General features: G+C 44.1%; 1 protein-coding gene across 4 annotated transcripts in view; it reads right to left on the bottom strand.

Moving 5' to 3' along the window:
• The window catches only part of gdpd1 (glycerophosphodiester phosphodiesterase domain containing 1), a 55,176-nt gene extending 41,445 nt beyond the window's left edge, over window positions 1-13,731 (bottom strand). For 3 of the 4 annotated variants that reach the window (XM_072590007.1, XM_072590010.1, XM_072590011.1), the window contains exons 1-2: window positions 13,666-13,731; window positions 13,367-13,537 (exon numbers count right to left, since the gene is read on the bottom strand). In XM_072590007.1, the coding sequence (XP_072446108.1) occupies window positions 13,367-13,502 (136 nt within the window). In that variant the 5' untranslated portion in view covers window positions 13,503-13,537; window positions 13,666-13,731. Of the gene's footprint in view, window positions 1-13,366; window positions 13,538-13,618 lie in introns of all 4 variants that reach the window. The other variant, XM_072590008.1, reaches the window with a different exon arrangement.
• Window positions 13,732-24,703: the final 10,972 nt, after the last annotated feature.

The following is a 24,703-nucleotide window of genomic DNA, read 5'->3' as shown; positions in this document are numbered from 1 at the left end:
AAAATCCTGGCCAAGATTTATACCTCCATCAATACCACAACAAGCAAGTGATTAATTATTGCATTGGAGTCTGCGGAAGCTGTGGGCAAATTGGTTTCTACGCTTCTTATAATATTCCTACACAAAGGATTTCAGTGGTTGTTACACATCTGAGGACATGATCATATTGAATGGTGGTGCAGACTTGAAGGGCAGAATGGCCTACTCCTGCACCTATTGTCTATTGACATCACCTTCTTTGGGGTCTTAACCTTATCTGCTGTGCTGCATAGATAAGTGATGCAGTTTGTATTGTTGGATTCCTTGGCAGGTTTTGTTTTCTTTCCCAGGGTGTGTTTGCTGCTGGAGAAGGAGAAATGGTGTAAATATGGGAGTGAGCAAGTGTGCACTTGTATCCAGCCTCTCCAGAAAATGACACTGAAAGATAACTGTAATAACACATGAAACCCAACTGGAAAGGAAAACCTTTATTGTTGAATATGATAACAGAGCTACTACTTGTGGCATACATTAAAATATACATTATCCTATGTATCTGTTTTTAATCAATTTTTTCAGATATTAATACAGCCCTGAAGTAGGTGGGACTTGAACACAGGTCTCCTAGCTCAGAGATTGCAACACTACCACTATGCCACAAGAATCCTTGGTCTGCTTTAAAGACATTTACAAATCAACCTGCTCAGGAGGTGGTGTCACACTGCTGGAGTAGGTGGGACATGAACCCAGGCCTTCTGGAAGAAAGGTAGGGACACTACCACTGAACCTCAACAGCCTTTCGGTCTGCTTTATAAATGTTTTCCAATAAACCTGCTCAGAGAAATGTTATCACTGGAGCAAGTAGGACATGAACCTGAGCCTTCTGGCTTAGTTAAAACACTCTGTGCTCCACAAAACCTTTAGTTTTATGTTATGAGGGCAAAGGTGATAGTTCTGTATGGACAGGCCATTGCCCATATCCAAGGGACTTCATACTCAAGCTCCATTGGGAAATTAATTTGTGATTCCCAACGGGTCTTGCAGGGGTCATCTCAACAATGGAATTTTGTTTTTAAAAATGTTGTGCATGGGATGTGTCAGCATTTATTATCCAATCCCAATGCCTCAGAAGGTTCTCAAACTACTACAGACCTTGGGGTGTAGGTAGACCCACATTACCATTGGGAAGGGAATGCCAGGAGTTTGACGCAATGACAGAACAAATGATACAGTTTGAAGTCAGGATGGGGAAGTTGCAGGTGGTGGTGTTTGAAAAAGAAACATCCTGGGGAAAAATTAAAAACAACTGTCACCAAAATGACTGAAAAGGTTACAACTGGTTTTGAGCAGTGTTCACTGCTGAAATATGACATTTTGGTACAGAATTGCAATGCCTGGTCCATTTAGCAACACAAACAAAAATCAGTGTTTAAACCACAAAACAACCAGTTACATGACCACTGGCTGCACAGGGGAGAGTTAACTTACCAAGGCAATGACAAATGAAGATAAATTTTGTAATCAATCTCACGAAGCTGGAAGACATACAAAAATCAGCAAACGAATAAGGCAGCAACTGGGGTATTTCCAAACATTCAACAGATCACTGCAGACCAGTCTGCAAATGTTTTGCTCTGGGAACCCTTACCATCTGTTCCACTTGTTAACAAACGGGTGGGAAATAGTTTCATCAGGAAAGCCATTACTTTTCCAGCAAACTTCATGCCCAAAGTAGACTCATTAGATTTGAGACAGATGCTGCCATATCTAGTGAGTTTCTCCGCACTTGGTTTGCATTTCAGATTTCCAGTATATGCAGTACATTGCTTTTATTGAATTTGTTTTTAAAAAGTTGTTCTTTTTGGGATGGGTCCTTCTCTAATTGCCCTCAAACAGGTCTGGTTAGTTACCTTCTTGAACCACTGCAGTCTTTTGTCTGATAAGACCACAAGAAATTCAGAACAGAAATAAGCCATTCAGCCCCTCAAGTCTATTCCACATTCATAAAAGGATAATGACTGATCTGACATTGCATTCATTTTCCTACCCCTTCCCCATAACCCATGATTCCAGAATCTCAGCTTTAAAGTATACACAAATATTATACCCCCCCCCCCCAAACCACCGGTAATTTCTCCAAGAAATTCCTCTTCATATCATTCGTAAATTGGTGCCCCTCTTACTGAAACTATGTCCTCTGGTCATAGGCTCTCTCATGAGGGAAAACATCCTCTTGGCATTTACCCTGTCAAGCCCCTTGAGAATCCTCTATGCTTTAATGAGATCACCTCTCATTCTTCTCAATTCTCGTGAGGAGAGTCCCAACCTGTTTAGCCTTTGACCATATCAGAGTGAACTTTCTCTGAACTGTCTCCAATGAAATCACATTTTCCTTAAGGGAACCAAAACTGCTCACAGTACTGCTTTCAATTTTAATTTGAGATTTTTAAAAATTGAATTCAAATTTCACTATCTGCAATTGTCTGCAACAGTTTCACATGATGAGGGCAGTTAAGAGCCAAACTCATTGCTATGGGTTTAGGGTCCCTGAAAGTCATCAGTGAACTTAGGTTTTTAAGTGACCGCCTGGCAGTTTCCTACACATTATTTGAGACTAGCTTTTATGCTGTAATACAAACAGAAAACTCAGGAAAAACTGAGCAGGAAAAGGGGGGGGGAACAAATTTTTTTTTAAGATTACTTACAGTGTGGAAACAGGCCCTTCAGCCCAACAAGTCCACACCGCCCCGCCAAAGCGCAACCCACCCATATCCCTACATCTACCCCTTACCTCACTACGGGCAATTTAGCATGGCCAATTCACCTGACCTGCACATCTTTGGACTGTGGGAGGAAACCCACGCAGACACGGGGAGAATGTGCAAACTCCACACAGAGTTGCCCGAGGCGGGAATTGAACTCTGGTCTCTGGCGCTGTGAGGCAGCAGTGCTAACCACTGTGCCACCGTGCCGCCCACAGAAAAAATCTGATTTTTTCTTGCAGGACTCTTTCAAAAGAGGGGACATATTATACTCAATGCTCACTTTGAAAACATTTTATATGGAACTTGGGCATTACAGGCAAGGTCAGCGATTTTGTCCACCCTTAATTGTTCTTGAGTGCATTTAAAAGCCAATTGCTTCAAGGCTGAGTGTCTGGAGTCATATGGGGGACACAGTGGCTAAGGATGGCAGATTTCCTTCCCAAAAAGGACACTGGTGAACCAGATGGATTTTTACAATTATTGCCGATGGTACACGATCACCATTAGAGTAGTTTTTAAATTCCAAATGTTAGTTTAATTTCAATTCAATAATCTACCATGATGGTATTCAAACCCATGGCCTCAGAGCATTAGTCTGAGTTTCTGAATCGTGGGTCCAGTGATATTATGACTGTGATACCACCTCTCCCCAAAACCACTTTCACAGGTGCTGCCAGACCTGCTGAGCTTTTCCAGCAATTTCCATTTGTGTTTCTGCTGAGTTTCTCAAGCAATCTCCTTTTTTATTTCTGAGATTCAACTTCAGCGTTTCAGTCAGAATTAATTATTGGAGTTTAAACTCCACCAGCTACTATGGTAGGATTTTTACTCATTTGCCAGAATTCCAGCGTGGGCCTTTGGTTTACCAGTAAAGGTCAGCCCTCTCCTCTATGCACTGTACAAGGGTAGAAAGACAAAATCAACTCATGCTAGCAGCATACTTGCAATTTCCCTGGGTCATTATCTCCAGCTTTCTTTCTCTTACTGGCTTCTTAATACATTTTAAGTTTAGAGGGTTGGTAACAGATTAAAGACCCTTGCAGTTTTAGATGCTTTAAACAGCAAATTGAAATTTATTTTTCAACTTTGAAGGGGTGCAGCAACAGAGTTTCGCAGGAGTCTGGGTCAATATTTCACCCACATTGGCATCATTAAAACACATTATCTGGTTGCGTGTAAACTGGCTGATGAGTTTCTGATGTTACAACAGGGACTACACTTGAAAAAAGTACTTCACTGCTTGTAAAGAGCTTTGGGGAAGTCCTAAAGATTCAATATAAAACCAAGTTCTAATGTTTCTCCCCAGGGCTTCCATTGCTGGTCCTGAGCAGAGGTAATTAATTCTTCAATTGAACTTGTGATGTTCATAGTTTGCAGGATTCAGTGATTTAACACGTTACAGCTCATGGCTTTTTGAAAGATATCCTTGACCACAGTCTGCTGATCTTTCTCAAGAAAGAGGATTTCAGCATTGTGACCACACATTCCCACTCTCATTGTCCACCTCCCCCAAACACACCCTCACTCATACCTTCACAGTTGTGTAACAGCACAAATGAGAAAATAAATGTTCTATTACTATCTCTCTGCACACTTCCCATAATCAGACACTGATCAATCTGTTAGGTGAATCCAGCTACAGTTGGATGACTGAGGGAAAGCAAAGTAAACAAAATTCTTGCTCCTGATCATATAACAATGATATAAACATGGATCTGTGATGAGTAAAGCATTTATAGGGCTTTTCTTGATTTGTTGGCAGCCAGCCTGCTCTATCACCATCCACATCTTTCTTTGACACAATTACACCTGGATTAGCCATTTCCATAAAGATATGCATGTTTCTTTTCAAATTACCCCACCCTTGTCTTTATAATTATATTCAGCACAATTATATTGTGCTCCTGACTCTGGCCACTTGCACAGCCCTTATTTCACCCATAGTGGCCACTCTGAGTCTAAGCAACTAAGAGCTCTGGAATTCCTTCAATAAACCTCCCTCACACCTTTAAAATTCTCTCTAATCAATTTATTCACCATTTGCCTGGATTTCACCTGATGCGGCTTGGTGTCAAACGTTGCTTTATATACTTCAATGAAATGCACTAGGCTTTTTGACTGTGTTGAAGGCACTACACAAATGTAAAAACTGTTGATGCTCCTTCCCCACATGGCAAAACAATATAGTCAGCCTCAAGTGAAGAATGCTTTGACAACAGGCCCTGTTGACTGTATACAAACACCCTGAGGAGCCTGGAGACCATATCTGATTTAAATTAAAAGATTGATCATAGTGCTTTGGCGTGGCTTGAAATATTAAATAATTGAATTCCCAAGAGATGAACTCCAGCCAAACCTTGCTGATCTGTATCTAGTTTAAGGATCGGATCTTGTGGTAGACCTAGAACTGCTGATTGATTCCAGTGATCAAAATCCATAGTCACAATTAGCATAGATTACTGTGCAACTTTCAAAGAAAAAATGCACTTGACCATCTATTACATTCTTAATGACTGATCTTCAGCTAAGTGCTGCATGATCATTGTTAAGCTTACTGAAGTATGGGGCAGCTACATCGAACTTAAGATATGTCTGTTTCTTTATTCTTCTTGTTGCTGGCTGGGCCAACTTTCACTGACCAACCCTGACTGCCTCAAAAAGGTGGTAGTGAGCTACCTTTTTGAACTGCAGTAGTGCATACGAGGTGTAGGCAGAGTAAAAGTGCTGTGAGAACAGAAACTCCAGGATTTTTACCTAGTAACACTTAAAAGGAATAATGATATAGTTCCAAGTCAGGTTTTTGTAGGACTTGTGGGGGAAACCATGGTTAGTAGTATTCTCATGTGCCTGCTGTTCCTCTTCTGTCTGAACTGCAACATTTGAGTGTTTGGAATACATGCCAAGTCTAAGCATCCTGCCCACAATGTGACCCTTTTAGCTCTGGTGTTGTACTCTAGTGACATGCACACTCTTGATGGTGTTTGCAGTCCTATATTAATTCCTGCTCTCTTCTGAGGAGTGGGCAGAGAGATCACAGGCTCATTTATTCTCCCTCCATTTTCCTCTAAAATCTTCAGAGCAGAGATGGATAGAATCTTGGGTAAGGGAAGAAAGTGGGTAAATGGGAACAGGATACAGATCAATTGTGAATGAGGGAGCTAGCTCAATGGGGTCAAAGAGTCACTGTTGCCATTTATGAAGCTGCACACAGATTGACAGTTAATGAACTGGGTCCCCTTTCAGGGCAGAGGGAATACCACAGGAATTATTGTCTGGTGTGGAAGGAAATCTTTGCTCATTTGCTCTCTCGTGCCTTTTCTTTAGAACCTTTCCCAAAGGTTTTCCAACAAAGCTGAATCTGGATGGAATGCTGTTTTCTAGGTGAGAAAATCTCATACATACAGTTTCCAATTTTATATGTTCCCAAGTACAGTACTGGAAAGTTAGACAGTCAATACAGTCTGCAGTCACAAGAATGAGAAGCAAGATATATAGAAACAAAATTAAGGTGCTATACAATAATATTGATCTCACTCCTTTCAAATGCTGTATCTACCCTGTCTTCATTGACTCTTGGACTCCACAAAATTTGAAATTTAAAGTGCCTGGGTCATGTTGAAAGCCTTGCATAGCCTCAGCTACTCATTTCTTGTAAGCTCCTCCAGTTTCAGATCCATTCCCCAGATATTTTTTTCCTCAGAGTCCAAACTCTTACTTGTTCCAGGTCTGTCCTCACACTTTGAAAGTTGCTCCTTAAAACCCTCTGCTCCCCAACTCTCCCTCAAACAAACTCTTCAAATTTCACATTCTGAACGGTCTTCTGTCACATCACTTAACACAGCTGACTTGATTGATACTATTTCATTTTACACCCAGTACATCTACATTAATTGTTGGTCGAGTGCAGTGGGAAGAGTGCATGCCTTGGAGTCAGCACCCTGGGTTCGAGCTCCACTCCAGGACTTGATGGCAATGGGAGGTGCATTCAATACAGTCAAACAGGTTAAATGTCAAGCTGGAAATTCTGCCAACTCAAGTCAATGGCAGGCACTAAGAACAGGAGAGGTATATGGTCAGCCATATGATGGAATGAAAGTAGTCTCTCCCAACACTACCCATAGTTTCAGGCTGCAACACATGCAAAAGTACATGTTGTTCACAACAACTCAGACTCCCCTGATGAAATGCAACATACCAGCCCCAAAATTTACATTGGGACATTTTGTTCTACATTCAAAAGGCACTTCATGTTATAAATACAGATTGTGCTTGTACTTATGGAATTATTCCAGGTGACCTGCACTGACCTTTTCCTGATCGGTGAGGGAATAGATTAAAGACACCGCAGTCATAAAGCTTTGACTGGGCCTGGTGTCCAGTATCTGCAATCACAATCACAAAATGTTATCAAGTTCAACCAGAATAAGCAAAAGAACAACTAGCTCCATCAGGCATCAAATGACTATTATGGAGGGCATGTTGAGCTTAGCCAGACAGCTTACTGGCGTTACAACTGACTTTGAATAACCGGAGTTCATAAGAAGTAGAATACAGACATCAGGAATGAAAGCAGGATTAGGCCATTCAGCTCCTTGAGCATCTCCTTCATTTGATGGGATCATAGATGACTTTCTCCTCCATCCCACACTATTCCCACATTCACGGTTTCCTAAGTCCCTGAAGTTCTATCAACCACTGTCAGTCCTGAATATACTAAAAAGGCTAAGTGTCCACAGCTGTGTGGGGAAGTTAACTCCAAAGATTCACAACTCTTATGCAATAAAGGAAAATTTTTCTTCCATCGAAGAGACTGTCCAAACTGGGGAAAGAGTCACTGTGTCCATGCCATCAAGACTTTGCTGGTGCAACAGTCCCAAGAGATGGTCTCCAGCCAGATGATCTGTACTAAGTGTCAGGATCTGATTCTGTGGAAGATCTGGAACTGCTGACTGATCCTTGTGATAGAACCCACAATCATAACTAGCACACATTATTGTGCAACTTTCAAAGAAACAAAAATGCTCTCAACCACCTACCACACTCTTAACAACTGAGCTAGAGTCAAGTGCTATGTTAGCATCATCAATTGTCAAAGTATGGGTCAGCTGTAATTAACCTCAAAAATGTGTTAATTTTTCCATGGGATGTGAAAGTCACTGGCTGGGTCAGCATTAGTTTGGAGAAACCATGGCCTAATGGTACTATTGCTTCACTATTAATCCAGAGAACCACACAACGTTCTGGGAACCTGGATCGAGTCCCACCATGCCAAATGGTAGAATTTGACTTCAATAAAAAGAAAACCTGAAATTAAGAATGTATTGATAATTAGAAAATCATTGCCAGTTGTCAGATAAACCCATCTAGTTCACTCATGTCTTTTAGAGAAGCAAACCACTATTCTTAGCTAGTTTGGTTAACATTAACTCCAGACCGACAGCTAACATCTGGGCACAATCACTGGCTTCACCATTAATTCTTGTGATTGACTAAGAAACTTATTGCCCATCCCGGATTGTGCCTTAAGGAGAACTGCTTTCTTAAACCATGGCAGCCCATGTGATGCTGTTACCCCATGGTGTTGTTGGAAAGGCAACTCTTGGATTTTCACCTAGTTCCTGTAGAAGGAATGGTGGCATCATTTTAAATTGGCACCCACCCCTCAGGATCAAATCTTTTAATGAAGTCACCTCTCATTCATCTAAACAAAATTCAAAAAAGTTTATTCAATTTCTAATTCTGGGACAACCCTATCATTCCAGGAACTTGGTAAACATTACTGCATGCTCTCCAAAGCAAGGGTAATGGCAGGGGAGACAATTGACCAGATAGCCAATTGCATTAGATGCAAGCTCCCAATTATTCTTGATTATTTCGCAGGATGTGGACATAGCTAGTAACAGCAGCATTTCTCACCTATCCCTAACTGCCCTCGAATGGAATCAGTCAAAAGTACATCGCTGTAGGTCTGAGTCATAAGTAGGCCAGACTGATTAAGGCTGGCAGATTTCCTTCCCCAAAAGTGCATTGATGACACGGATAGACCTTTTACAACAACCCAGTAATTTCAACATCACATTTACTGATACCTCAGCTTTTTATTCCAGATTTAATTAATTTTGAATTTAAATGTCCTAGTTGTTGAACATTCACTGTTGGATAATTAGTCTGGATCTCTGGTTTACTAGTCCAGCAACACCAAGTCACAGGCTTTTTTATCTTTACAAAGAGTGCATTGTGAAATTGCCTGAGTTCATTCTATATTCCAATCAGATACTAGTTCTAAAATAATATTGCTATTCTGTCTCCACCATACCCCTATTCCTTCCATCCATAAGCCCAAGTCAGACTTCACACTCCACATAATTTGGCTGAAACATTGATTAAGCAACTGTAATTGTATATTGCATCTCACAGCAAAGGCAGGCAGGAATACTGGAATCAGCAAATGAGCAAATAATCCTTCAAGATACTGATGATTACGAGAAGATTACACAGCAGAGCTATCATTGCAAGCACTGAATTCAGATAACCATAGCCCTGGTTCAGCAATTCACTGCAACTGAAGGGATTACAACATGGGCTTCGGAGAGGAGATGGCCTCATTATAATTGAGACATTATTTGGACCCCATCTTATCAGGTTGAGACTTCACTGCAACTAAGACACATTCTCCCAAAGACATGGGCTACCTTTCAAAGGGAAAGGCTACACCCATACCAATGGGAAGCCCAAACATGCGCACATATTCCAAGTCTCACAACACAACAGACAACTTCAGAAACCCTGTCTGCTGCCCTGGTCCCACCATAAGCCAACTCTAAGCCTAGATGTAACAATACCACACTTAAATTTACTGACGCCAGTCCACTCAACACAACAGGGAACATACCCTTTTCACCCAAATGACAAAACACCATTCAGACAGCTCATGCACCAAATTAATGCAATGCAAAACCTCTAAGCTTTTGATTATAAATATCACAGCAAGTTGGGGAAGATTCCAAATCAGAAATAAAACATGAACGCTGGTATAATTTCATCCCTATTCAAGGAGACCTGCAAAACTATGTCCATCTAACCTGACAATTTAGATTGTCCCTAACATGACAATTCAATGAATATGACTGGTAATTAATTGATCCACACTGATTGGAAAGCACGCAGTGCGTGCTGACTTATTTATCTGTATGGGATGGACTGGTTTTGGAAAGGATTATTTGGATAGGGATTTGTCAGGAGAAAGTGAGGACTGCAGATGCTGGAGACCAGAGTTGAAAAGTGTGGTGCTGGAAAAACACAGCAGGCCAGGCAGCATCCAAGGAGCAGGAGAATTGACGTTTTGGGCATAAGCCCTTCTTCAGGATTTGTCAGGAAAAGCAACCCAGCTTTTCAGCAAGCTCACTACCTATATTCAACCCTTTCCCATTCTCAAATAGCCTACACTCAGCATATGAATAATGGATCTTGGTGCATGAATAATAGATATATGTTGAGATGCACAATTTAACACAGGTAATTCTACCACTCAGCATATATGCAAGACAACTCAAAAGGCTTAGGTGCAGTTCATACCGTCCTGAATGGAAAGTAGTGAGGTACAAACCATGTTCAATCAAATCAGGCCAATGTTGGACCCCCAGTGAAATATGGGCATCAGGGCTAAACACAATTGCAAAGATTAATAACTCAGGTGACAGAGCAGGACCATTCAAGGGAAAGCATAAAAGTGGAATGGTCAGATCTGGAAACTGAGCAAACAGGAACTCTCATTAAACAATAAGCAGAAACAAGCTAAGACTCCAAGTTTGACCATCTGGACAACAAATACAAACATTTCAACAAGGATTTGAGACAAGTTCCTTCCAGAGATTTCAGTTCATTCAAAACCTGTTCGCATCCTATCCTGCACACACTTGCTGGTCCTGCTTTGCTGAACTATGGTTCAATTCCCTCATGTCTCCAATTTAAAATGGTCACCCTTATGTCAGACAGGATGTGTTGTGATGCAGTGGGTAATGACATCTGGGCTTAAGACTTAATTGTTGCCCACAGAGGTTGCATTCACAACATAGTCAAAAGGTTTTGAAATTAGCCTGTAAATTCCTCCAATATTCCCATTCTTACTGCCTGCCGTCAGTCATATCTCCTGGTCAGTCTTCCTGCAGAAGGCCACTGCAGCACATTGGTCAACACTATTGACCAATCCAAGCAACTCCAACCCTCTGAAATGAGAACAGGAGAAAAGACAAACAGGTCCGCATGTTTAAAAAAACAATTACACTGCCCTCTCAATCTCTAATCTTGTAAGATCAGAAGAGTTCCATACTTAGATGTACAGCACAGAAACAGATCCTTTGGTCCAACTCGTCCATGCCGGCCAGATATCTGAACCTAATCTGGTCCCAAATCTCTCTAAACCTTTCCTATTCATATACCAATCCAGATGCCTTTTAAATGCTGCAATTGTACCAGTCTCCACACTTCCTCTGGCACCTCATTCCATATACACACCTCACTCCATGTGAACACGTTGCTCCTGGGGTCCCTTTTAAACTTCTCCCCTCTCAACCTAAACCCATGCCCTCTAGTCCTGGACTCCCCAACCCAAGGAAAAGACATTGGGTATTTACCCTATCCATGCCCTTCATGATTTTGTAAACCTCTATAAAGGTCACCCCTCAGCCTCCGATACTCCAGGGAAAACAGCCCCAGCCTATTCAGCCTCTCCCTGAAGTTCAAATCCTCCAACCCTGGCAACATCCTTGTAAACCTTTTCTGAACCCTTTCAGATTTCACAACATCCTTCCAATAGGAAGGAGACCAGAATTGCATGCAGTATTTCAGTGCGCAGTATGTCCTGTATAGGCACAACATGACTCCCAACTCCTATACTCAATATTCTGACCAATAAAGGAAAGCATGCCAAACGCCTTCTTCGCTATTCTATCTACCTGCGACTCTACTTTCAAGGAACTATGAACCTGCACTCCAAGGTCCCTTTGTTTGGCAACACTCTCCAGGACTTTACCATTAAATGTAAATGTCTTGCCCAGGTTCACTTTTACAAAATGCAGCACGTCACATTTATCTAAATTAAACTCCACCTGTCACTCCTCAGCCCTTTGGCCCATCTGATCATGATGCACGGAGGTAACCTTCTTTGCTGTCCACTACGCCTCCAATTTTGGTGTCATCTGCAAACGTACAAACCATACCTATGTTTACATCCAAATCACTGATAGAAGTGATGAAAAGCAGTGGACCCAGCACCAATCCTTGTGGCACAGCATTATGCACAGGCCTCCAGTCTGAAAAGCAACTCTCCACCACCACCCTCTCTTCTACCCAGTTCTGTATTGAAGTGGCTAGTTCTCCCTGTATTCCATGAGTTCTACCCTTACTAACCAGTTTCCCATGGCGATCCTTGTTGAATACTTTACTAAAAGTCCATATAGATCACATCTACCACTCTGCGACCACAACCACCCAAAATCCTTTTCCCAGTTAGTGATGTTTTAAAACATACCATGTTGATAAAATCGTGCAACAACTCTACTCATTTTCTCTTCTAAGTCAGCATCTACTTATTTCTGAGCATTGGTCTGCAACTCACTGATGCTCTCCAATTCCATGTTAAGCTCAATGTCACTTTGGCAAAACAAAAGCACAACCAGACCTTAAACACACTGCAACACTGAAGCCCTACTTCTTGTTAATGGTCTCATTTTCGACTGCAGTTAACAGGGAGGGCAGATTCAGGACTGAAATGGCTAATTGACCAATTCCCCTTCCTCTCCCCAGCCTAGTCAAGAGATACAGAGACCAACTGCAACCAACCCACCTGAGAATGTCTGAAGAAACACAAATGTGGGATAGTCCTGTATGGCTGTATACTGGTAATCCAACTGAACTGTTTCGAAAACATCAAGGTTAAACATTTGACAGGTGACCTCAGACTATCCTAAAGTTTTAGTGGAGGCGAGGACCTAGGAAAAATCTCAAATTATCTCCCGAGAATTCTCGCCTCTGACGACTGACTCAATCATCCTCAGAGGATATCTGGGCACACACCATGACGGTGCATACTGTATACACGATCTGGGACAGGTTGAATGATTTCACAATCTCTCATTAGGTTCTTCGGCAGACAGCGTGGCGTCGACCGCTGATTGGAGAAGCAGGAGAAAATCGAGGGTGAAGTAGAAGGGGTCAATCAATATTCTAATGCCCGTAAAGAGAGAAGGACAAGAACGTTTTAAATTGGCCTGGTGACAAAGGAATAGCCGGCAGTGACAGGACGCGGGGAGAGGGTTCTTCATTCCCCCCGGATAAAAAGTGTATGTGCGAGAGAAAGAGAGAGAGTTTGTTGCTGGCGGATTTCGAAGGGTGTGGGAGAGAATATTGTCTGAAAATGACAACCAGAACGTTTTTTGGAAAAACCTTTCGCATCGTAACGCGCCACAAAAAAATCACGCAAGGATCGTCATTGTACAAGAGCAGCAATTACTAACTAAATAAAACCCCTGGAATGAGCACCCCGTAGAAATGTTAATAACGCAGAAAGAGCCTTGCAGTCTTTACCAAGATCCGCTCAGGTGGGGAGAGGCAGTTTATCTTACCTCCGCGGTGTGAGATATGCCGGCTCCTGAAGCTCTGTTTCTTCTTTTTGTGCAGCAACCCTGGGCACTTGAAGAGCAAAGCCGAGGACAGCACATAACCTCCCAGAGTGGACAGAATATACATCGTTGCTGACATTTCTCCCTCCGTAGCAGCCTCTCCACTTAATGCCCCTAAATAGAAAGATATAGATAAATAGATGTGCGCATTAAAAGGTATACACGGTTACAGCGCTTTAAAAAAAAAAGACACACAAGTAGGTATCCGGAATGAATGGGGAAAGATTATCGGCAGAATTGACCTGCTCCAGGGCCAGAGCCGGTCTGGAGGAGTGCGCCGTCACTCGCATCTGCGCAAAAAGACTCCCGGAGCGCCTTCCCCATGGGTCACTGATTTTGTTACAATTCCCGTGGTTGCGCAGCCAATGAGCTGCATGCGCAATCAGTTCGGCCCCGCCCCCTCCTAGAATGTTGCAACAATAAAAGGAGTCTACGGCTGCGCAGCGATCTGTCCGTCTGACACTAAAGTAACGAGACCATCTCCGATAGAAAGATGAATAACAAAGCTGGTAACCCCGGGAAACATGGAGGAGCTCAAGAGGGACTACGCAGGTTGGAGAACCGTGAAGCCCCTCTTTGAGTCCCCAGTGGACTGGTAGGAAACAGTAAAAGGGAACATAAAGAGGTTCTTCATCCTCAAAGGTGTTCAGGAGGCAAGAGAGAGGTGGGGAAAACTGTCCCAGCTCCAGGAAAGTATGCAGAACCTACTCCTACTGCAGATGATGGGGGTCAATGTCATGGAGGACCTCAAGGAGGTGAAGGGCCAGCAAGCCTTGCTCTTTGCCTCAGAGGCCTCCAAGATAATCTTCTGGGCCAGGGTCTGCTTGGTGGAGCAGGACAAGGTGTGCTCATGTTTCTTCTTCCAGAAGGTCACAAAGAGAGCTCTGCTCAGCAGCCTAAAGGAAGAAGATGGCTTGATAATGTCACCTCAAGTTGACGTCATAAAGATCAGCAAATCCTTCTATATCAATCTGTATGACACAAAGCCGACTGAGAGTGCCGCCTCCCAGTTGTTCCTGTCCTCTATCACAGAGGTCTTAAACGACAGAGCACGGGAGAGGCTGGACCAGCTGCTATCTCTAGACAAGCTGACCAAGGCCCTTGAGTCCTTCGAAAAGAATAAAACTCCCAGAAGTGGCAGCTTACCGGTTGACCTCTATTCTGCTCTGTGGGACTTGATTGGCCAGGACTTGCTGGAGGTGCATGTCAGTATGCTTTGGGCAGGTACCATGAGTGAATCCATGAGGAAAGGCATCATCACCCTCATCTACAAGTGGAAGGGGGAGAGAGAGGAACTCAAACTGGAGACCAATCTCACTGTTGAATGCGGATTACGAAATTCTGTCAAAGGTTATCGCCAACCGGGTCAGGTCTGCTCTGGGATCGGTGATTCACCCTGACCAAACCTGTGCTGTACCAGGCAGGAAGATTGCCGAGAATGTCTCACTCCTCAGGGATATGATCATCTACGTGCAGGACAGAGGGTTGGACACCTGCCTGATCAGCCTGGACCAGGAGAAAGCCTTTGACAGGATATCACACACTTATGAGAGCTGTTCTCTCCAAAATGGGCTTTGGGGAGGGAATCTGCAATTGGATCAGACTGCTCTACACCAACATTGTCAGTGCAGTCTCAATCAATGGGTGGGCATCAGATAGCTTTACAGTCAGATCTGGAGTCAGGCAGGGCTGCCCCCTCTCCTGCCTTGTGTGCTACATCGATCCATTTGCTGAGTCCATCAGGAAGGATGCGAGCCTGAGAGGGGTGACTATTCCAGGCAGCAAGGGCCTGCAGGTTAAGGCCTCCCTGTACATGGATGATATCACCGTTTTCTGCTCTGATCTGTGCGCAGACTCATGTGCATATGTGACCAGTTCGAACGGGTTTCAGGGGCCAAGGTAAACCGAGGCAAGAGTGAGGCCATTCTCTTTGGGAACTGGGCCGACCAATCCTCGATCCCCTTCACAGTCAGGACCGACCACCTGAAGGTGCTGGGTATTTGCTTCGGGGAAGCTGGGGCATGCACCATGTCTTGGGAGGGGTGTATCAGCAAAGTGAGGCAGAAACTGGGCAGATGGAAGCTCTGGTTGCTCTCCATCGCGGGAAAAAACCTGGTCATCAGGTGTGAGGCACTGTCATTGCTGTTATATGTGGCACAGGTCTGGCCTATTCCCAGAACCTGTGCCGCTGCAGTCACCTAGGCCATCTTCCAATTTATATGGAGGTCAAAGATGGACCAGGTATGAAGGGACTCTATGTACAAAGATCTGGGCAACGGGGGAAAAAATACACCCAATGCCACCCTCACCCTGATGGCCACCTTTGTGTGGGCTGCATCAAGCTGTGTGTGGATCCCTGGTACATAAACACCAAGTGTCACTACATACAGTGGTTCTATCTGTCCCCAGTGTTGCAAAGGATGGGCCTGGTCTCGCTGCTGCGGAACGTTCCGAGTAGTTGGACCGTTCTGTATCACCTCTCCTTTGTGGAGAAGTTTATGAAGAAAAACACCTTTGACCACAAGTCCATCAGGAAGTGGTCAGCATGTAGTGTCCTTGCGACCCTTCGGGAAAAGGAGAGGGTGGATCCTATCAAGCAGTTCCCTGAGCTGACAGTCAAAGCCATTTGGCAGTATGCCTCATCGCCAGAACTTTCCAACAAGCACCAAGACATGGCTTGGCTGGTGGTGAGAAGGGATCTGCCTGTGAGATCCTTTATGCATGACAGGACTCTCAGCCACACCGCATGCTGCCCTCTAAGTGGCTGCAGGGGTGACAAGACTATCATACCTCCTTCTGGAATGTGCCTACGCAGAAGAAGTCTGAAGAGGAATGCAGTGGTGTTTGTCGAGATTCGTCCCGAACAGCGCCGTGACGCGGGACTCGGTGCTCTACGGTCTGCTCCCTGGGACGCACACAAAGACAAACATCAACTGTGCCTGGAGGATCATAAACGCTGTGAAGGACGCTCTCTGGGCGGTCCGAAACCTATTGATCTTCCAGCTGAAGGAGTTGACCCCGACTGAGTGTTGCAGACTGGCACATTCTAAGGTCCAGGACTACGTGTTGAGGGACGCGCTGAAGCTTGGGGCAGCTGCCGCCAATGTGCGGTGGGGAAAGACCATGGTGTAATATCTGCCTGCCTAAGAAGAACAGGGGGCCCACGCAGTCATTTGGGCTCTGCTGACGCCTCAGCTAAATATATGGACATATGATTGATAAATGTACAGACCTGTATATAAAAATTATAAATTCTGATCTCTGTACGTAAGTTTTTACATATGTATGGCATGACCAACTGTACAGACCATCACTTTAAAGTATATTCTTGAAATTTAATAAAAGTGAGATGAATAGGTCACAAGTGCAATCTCTGATCTTGCAAAATGAAGTAAAAGATAACAAGAACAGAAATTGCTGGAGAAACTCAGCCGCTATGGCAGCATTCGTGAAGACAAAATTAACATTTCACATCCAGCTCGGCAGAGGTTACTGGACTGAAACAGTAACTGGTTTGTCTCTCGATCTGCTGAGTTTCTCCAGCACTTTGTTTTTATTTCAGATCTTCAGCATCCCGAGTTCTTTTAGTAAAATTAAAAAAAGCAAAGTCGCTGTAGTCCCAGAGGATTACTCCCTCATCACAGGTTAAACTATCGGAGGGTCACCACGCCTCAGCTGAGGGAAGTGGTTTAGAAGGTTGCATCGTTACTGTTACCTCTAGCCAGTGACAGAAACTGAACACACACTGTTGGCCTCACGCTAAATTGCAAACCAGCTGTCTAGCGGAACATCACTACTCTGCATTCTGGCAATCCTGGAGAAGAGGGGAGGAATGTCCTGCAGTGTGTTTTCAATTGCAATGGACAAGAGAAAAGAAGCTGAGTCGAGGTTACAAACTTGATTGGTTGAAGTGTCTGCATGATTCTATGATTAACCTCACTCTACCAACAAGTAGTACATAGACTGCAGTGGTTCAAAAAAGTAACTCAGCATGATTTCAAGGGTAACTGACAACAAGTAATAACTGCTGGCAGCCAGTGATGCCCATGTCCCAGAAATGAATAAAAAGCAAAGCACCCTTGAAACATATTAGTTATAACTGGCAACACTGGACATATGCACTGCTTAAAGAAAAATAATGCTGAGCAACAGAAATAAAAATATTCTATGAAATTACATATTAAACACAGCCCTTGGGACCTGCGCAACACTAAAATATTATCAGTTCTTTGTTCGGATTTACACACATCTTCAATGCATTCAGACACTTTTTAAATTTCAAATTTGCTCTTTATTTCGAAAGTTTGTACTTTTCCTTTGTGTGCAATACAAAACCAGTGTCAATGTGTAATATTAAGTTATACTTTTAACCTACATAATGGATTTTTAAAAATCTGACCAAATCTCACTTAAATATAGCTTCAACATCAATTTAAAGGCAGGCTTTTTATGCTAGAATTTTCTGACCGAGACAAAAAAAAGCCAGTGTACATTAGGGATGTCACGGTGACTCAATGATTAGCATTGCTTCCTCACAGTGCCAGGGACTCGGGTTCAATTCCAGCTTTGAGGAGATAGCGGGGACTGCATATGCTGGAGAATCAGAGTCAATAAAGTGTTGCACTGGAAAAAGCACAGCAGGTCAGGCAGCATCTGAGGAACAAGAGAGTTGACGTTTCGGGCATAACCCTTCAATAGGACTATCCTCTGAAAATGTTGGAAAGTGTGGCGCTGGAAAAACACAGATGGTCAGGAAGGGCTTTTACTCACATCAATTCTCCTGCTCCTCCGATGCTGCCTGACCAGCTGTGCTTTTCCAGCGCCACTCTGACTCTGATTGCCAGCATCTGCAATCCTCACTTTCTCCATCCCTCGTATGTTATGATACTTCAAGATCTTGGCCACTGTTCTGAGATTTCCTGCCTCCACTATTCTCTCAAGCAGTAAAATATACTAATACATGACAAATATTCTGAGATATAAATGCAGACATCTCGTCTGACCAGGAAATATTGACTCTGTAGGTGTGCTTTTTAAGTTGTTAACAGGGACACTACTTACACTTTTCTGAATCAGGAGCGTTTAATACTTGGGTGGGAGCCAACCTGTTACAGGCTCCATTCGAATGATAACTAAATCAGATTCAGACAATCCTTGCTATTCCCAGGTGCAGTTTGCACTTTCATCGACCTGGAGGTCACTGAGCTGTAAAAGATCAGAGAGGCAACTGTAGCAAAATATCTGCTTCTCATATGGCAAAAAAAGGCCCCTGAAAATAATGACACCGATATGCAAATAGTTGATCTTCAGATTGTTCAGGCTTGCATTTATTACAGCCCATAAAAGCAGTTTTCAATGCCATATTTCAATTGAAAAATCTTGTTTTCTTTTAGAAATTTTATGGATAAAGTGTATTTTTCTAAGAAACAAAGGTTAGCTGTAGCTTCACTGTATGCCTGACACATGTATTTTGCAAACTTAAACAATAATTCTGAGGCACCCAAACATGCTTTATGGAGACAAGTTAAATGTTATTGCACTTCACAAAATATTCCATAATTTTCAAGTTTAAATATTTAAAAATATTGTGAATAGGGTATATTTTGGAATATGTTTTTCAGCAGTCAAGATAAAGGGAAAGGAAAACATACCCAACACGACCCTCATCCAGATAGCTGCCTTCATGTGCAGCTGTAACTACATTGTGCATGGACCCTTGATACAAAAATAGAGATTCTGTTTGCCTCGGTGTTGTGAAGGATGGGTCTGGCAGTTTGTGATGGATTGCTCCAAGTAGACAGACCTGTGCTTTGTGGAAAGACTAACAGTGAAAAATGCCTCTGACAATAATTCTATCAGGCAATGGTCCACATGTAACTTGAGGCATTATGGGAAAAAGACGAAATAGATTCTGTTGGATCCTGTGCAGATTGAGTCATTTGACAAAATACCTCACTGCCAAAACGTCAAACAAGCACAAAATGCAGCATAGCTACTGGTGAGAAAGACCATTTCCATAGATGCCTGGAATTTTACTACTTTTGCATAATACCTTCAAGGTGGCTGTGACGGGAAGAAGATACAAAGAAGATCTGGAGAGATGCAGTGGCTTTTGTTGAGGTTCACTCCGAACAGCTCCGTGATACGGGACTCTCTGCTCTACCGGCTGTTTCCAGAGATGCACCCCAAGACAAACATTTCCTATGCCTGGACGATCCTCAATTTAGTGAAATATGCTGTTTGGTTTGTCCTCTTCTGAGTGTTCGAGGAGAAAGTGAGGACTGCAGATGCTGGAGATCAGAGCTGAAAATGTGTTGCTGGAAAAGCACAGCAGGTCAGGCAGCATCCAAGGAACAGGAGAATCGACGTTTCGGGCATAAGCCCTTCTTCAGGAATGAGGAAAGTGTGTCCAGCAGACTAAGATAAAAGGTAGGGAGAAGGGACTTGGGGGAGGGGTGTTGGAAATGCGATAGGTGGAAGGAGGTCAAGGTGAGGGTGATAGGCCAGAGTGGGGTGGGGGCGGAGAGGTCAGGAAGAAGATTGCAAGTTAGGAAGGTGGTGCTGAGTTCGAGGGATTTGACTGAGACAAGGTGGGGGGAGGGGAAATGAGGAAACTGGAGAAATCTGAGTTCATCCCTTGTGGTTGGAGGGTTCCTAGGCGGAAGATGAGGTGCTCTTCCTCCAACCGTCGTGTTGCTATGGTCTGGCGATGGAGGAGTCCAAGGACCTGGATGTCCTTGGTGTAGTGGGAGGGGGAGGTGAAGTGTTGAGCCACGGGATGGTTGGTCCGGGTGTCCCAGAGGTGTTCTCTGAAACGTTCCGCAAGTAGGCGGCCTGTCTCCCCAATATAGAGGAGGCCACATCGGGTGCAGCGGATGCAATAGATGATGTGTGTGGAGGTGCAGGTGAATTTGTGGCAGATATGGAAGTATCCCTTGGGGCCTTGGAGGGAAGTAAGGGGGGAGGGGTGGGCGTACGTTTTGCATTTCTTGCGGTTGCAGGGGAAGTTGCCGGGAGTGGAGGTTGGGTTGGGGGGGGGGGGGCGGGTGGACCTGACGAGGGAGTCACGGAGGGAGTGGTCTTTTCGGAATGCTGATAGGAGAGGGAAGGGAAATATATCCCTGGTGGTGGGGTCCGTTTTGAGGTGGCGGATGATACGCTGTACATGGAGGTTGGTGGGGTGGTAGGTGAGGACCAGTGGGGTTCTGTCCTGGTGGTGGTTGGAGGGGTGGGGCTCAAGGGCAGAGGAGTGGGAAGTGGAAGAGATGCGGCGGAAGGCATCGTCAACCACCTCTGGGGGGAAATTGCGGTCCTTGAAGAAGGAGGCCATCTGGGTTGTAAGGTTTTGGAACTGGCCCTCCGGGGAGCAGATGCGGCGGAGACGAAGGAATTGGAAATATGGGATGGCGTTTTTACAGAGGGCAGGGTGGGAGAAAGTATAGTCTAGGTAGCTGTGGGAGTCGGTCGGTTTATAGTAAATGTCCGTGTTGATTCGGTCTCCAGAGATAGAAATGGCACTGACACCCTCCTTCGACTGACTGAACTGGTCCTCACCCTGAACAACTTCTCTTTTCAATCCTCCCACTTCCGCCAAACCAAAGGAGTAGCCATGGGCACCCCCATGGGCCCCAGCTATGCCTGCCTCTTCGTAGGATATGTGGCACAGTCCATCTTCCGCAGCTACACTGGCACCACCCCCACCTTTTCCTCCGCTACATCAATGACTGTATCGGCGCTGCCTCGTGCTCCCATGAGGAGGTTGAACAGTTCATCCACTTTACCAACACCTCCCACCCGACCTCAAATTCACCTGGACGGTCTCAAATTCCTCCCTCCCTTTCCTAGACCTTTCCATTTCTATCTCTGGCGACCGAATCAACACGGACATTTACTATAAACTGACCGACTCCCACAGCTACCTAGAGTACACCTCCTCCCACCCTGCCCTCTGTAAAAACGCCATCCCATATTCCCAATTCCTTCGTCTCCGCCGCATCTGCTCCCAGGAGGACCAGTTCCAAAATCTTACAACCCAGATGGCCTCCTTCTTCAAGGACCGCAATATCCCCCCAGACGTGGTCGACGACGCCCTCCACCGCATCTCTTCCACATCCCAATCCTCCGCCCTTGAGCCCCGCCCCTCCAACCGCCACCAGGACAGAACCCCACTGGTCCTCACCTACCACCCCACCAACCTCCATGTACAGCGTATCATCTGCCGTCATTTCCGCCACCTCCAAACAGACTCCACCACCAGGGATATATTTCCCATCCCCCCCCCAATCAGTGTTCCAAAAAGATCAATCCCTCCGTGACTCCCTCGTCAGGTCCACCCCCCCCACCCCCCACCAACCCAACCCAACCTCCACTCCTGGCACCTTCTCCTGCAACCGCAAGAAATGCAAAACGTACGCCCACACCTCCCCCCCTTACTTCCCTCCAAGGCCCCAAGGGATACTTCCATATCTGCCACAAATTCACCTGCACCTCCACACACATCATCTATTGCATCCGCTGCACCCTATGTGGCCTCCTCTATATTGGGGAGACAGGCTGCCTACTTGCGGAACTTTTCAGAGAACACCTCTGGGACACCCGGACCAACCAACCCAACCACCCCATGGCTCAACACTTCAACTCCCCCTCCCACTCCACCATGGACATGCAGGTCCTTGGACTCCTCCATCGCCAGACCATAGCAATACGACGGCTGGAGGAAGAGCGCCTCATCTTCCGCCTAGGAACCCTCCAACCACAAGGGATGAACTCAGATTTCTCCAGTTTCCTCATTTCCCCTCCCCCCACCTTGTCTCAGTCAAATCCCTCAAACTCAGCACCGCCTTCCTAACCTGCAATCTTCTTCCTGACCTCTCCGCCCCCACCCCACTCTGGCCTATCACCCTCACCTTGACCTCCTTCCACCTATCGCATTTCCAACGCCCCTCCCCCAAGTCCCTTCTCCCTACCTTTTATCTTAGCCTGCTGGACACACTTTCCTCATTCCTGAAGAAGGGCTTATGCCCGAAACGTCGATTCTCCTGTTCCTTGGATGCTTTTCCAGCAACACATTTTCTGCTCTTCTGAGTGTTGCAAACTGGCTCATTTCAAGATCCAAGCTATGTGCTGAGATACACACAAATATCTGAGGCAGCTGCTGCACAGGCACAGTCGAGAAAGATAGTTGTCTAAGGCCTTTCCGCCATAATGTGCATAGGAGTTGTAAACCATAGAAAACACATTAGCTGTGTGTCTAACAAAGCGAGGTTGCATGATGAATATCAAGACCGCTGGAATTGTCTTGAAGTACTTCAGAGTAAAACATAAAGAGAGAAAAGTTTACCCCTATTGTACTTTTTTTTAATGATGTTTAATTGGAAATGTTTTGCCTTCAGGCTGCACCTTTGAGTTGGAATATACATTGTAAATATTAAGAGTGCTATAATTGTAATGAGGCACTTGAGTGAATCCAGCTGCATTGATGACCAGCTGAAGTTTATTGGACTCACTAATTTGCAAATCAAATGTTTTGTAATATACTTTACAAATTTTCTGAATAAATTGTAATTTTGAATAAAATGTTTGTGGAATTGCACTGTAGAAGTCCTTGCAGCCAATTTTGTGCATAGTCGACCCCCTCCAAGCATCAATGCAATGATGACCAGATAATGATTTTGTGCTTTTGACTGAGTGACGAATAGTGGACAGCAGGGATGACCATCTTACTCTCATTAAGAAAATAAGGCCATGTGATTTTTTTTACAACCACCTGAGCAGGCAGTTGGGGTCTCAGTTTAAAACTCAGTTGAAAGCTAACACGTTGGTTGCTGCAACTCTCCAAAATACGGCACTGCAATGTACAGGAATAGCAAATGAATGAGATGCTTTTCAAAAGTACAATTGAAACAATTTACATTTATAAAATACTTTTAACTTAGTAAAAAGTATCACAGAAATACAATTCAATAAGAACATGAAGAGTGAGTCAAGACAGATGATCAAACACCTGATCAAAGAGTTTTAAGGAGTTTTGCAAAAAAATGATAAGTGAGCTTAAGGGAAGGAATCCTCCAACTGAGCCTCTAGTTTGCTGAAGGGACAGCCCTCAACCAATAATGGGCCAACAGAACTCAGTGACACGCAAGAGGCAAGGAAGACAGAAACACATAGTTCACGTAGCGTAGTTCTTGGGATATGGGTCTCACAGACAAGGTTAACATTTGTTGCCCAATGTTAATGACTCTTGAGTGGCTTGCTAAGCCATTTTCAGAGGACAGTTAGGAGTCCACCACTACCTTGCTGTGGGTCTGGAGTCACATCTAGGCAATACCAAGTAGGAATGGCAGATTTCCTTCCCTTCATATGTGTAAGTTAACTAGATGCTTTTTTTTAAAAAAAAAGGTAATATTTCCATGGTTGCCATTATTGTGATTAGCATACAATTCCAGATTTGTTAATTTAATTTAAATTCCAGAGTCCTGATAGCGTTAAAAAAAAGGCCTCTGGATTACTGGCGATGTCACCATTAGGCCACTGATTCCCTGAGGGAGATGTTTACAGAAATAAGAGAGGGATGAAGTCATGCAAGCATTTAAAAACAAGGTTGACAACTTTAAAACTTGAGGTTTCTTCCCAGATCAGGGTCAAATGTCAGAAATGACACACGAGAGTTAGGATACAAACAGATGAGATGAAATTTATCAAGAGGAGAAAATGGGAGACAGACCAGGAGAACATTGGAATAGGAACACGAGACCTAGAACAAGAATTATACCATTTGGCCTTTGGAATCTACTCTGCCATTCGATAAGATCAATTTTTCTAATTGTTATCTCTACTCCACTTAACTGGCAGCACAACCCAACTCCCTAAAACTTGTTGCTTCCTTGTCTATCAAAAGTTCACTTAACTTTTCCTTGAATAAATTCAATTATCCAGTCTGTATTGTCCCATGGGGAAAGAGAATTACACAGACTGACAACCCAATGAAAGACAATATTTCTCCTCATCCGAGTCTTTGATGGAAGATCCCTTTTTCTTGATTTCATTTATTGTCACTTGTACCGAAGTACAGTGAAAAGCTTTGTTTACGAGCAGTACAGGCAGATCATAGTAAGCAAGGACATACAGATCATAGGGTAAAAAAAAAATTTTAAACAGTGTTCCCTTATTCTAGACACCCTCCTCGTAGAAGGAAAAATCCTCCCCTATCAAGTCACCTCAGGATTATCAGCGTTCTATGTTTGGAATAAAGACACAAAGGAAAATTTCACAGATGAGCTG

This window comes from Chiloscyllium punctatum, chromosome 19 (assembly GCF_047496795.1).
Source record: "Chiloscyllium punctatum isolate Juve2018m chromosome 19, sChiPun1.3, whole genome shotgun sequence".
Classification (NCBI taxonomy): domain Eukaryota; kingdom Metazoa; phylum Chordata; class Chondrichthyes; order Orectolobiformes; family Hemiscylliidae; genus Chiloscyllium; species Chiloscyllium punctatum.
The sequence above is the reverse complement of the archived record's forward strand: the minus strand, read 5'-3'. Positions and strand labels throughout refer to the sequence as shown.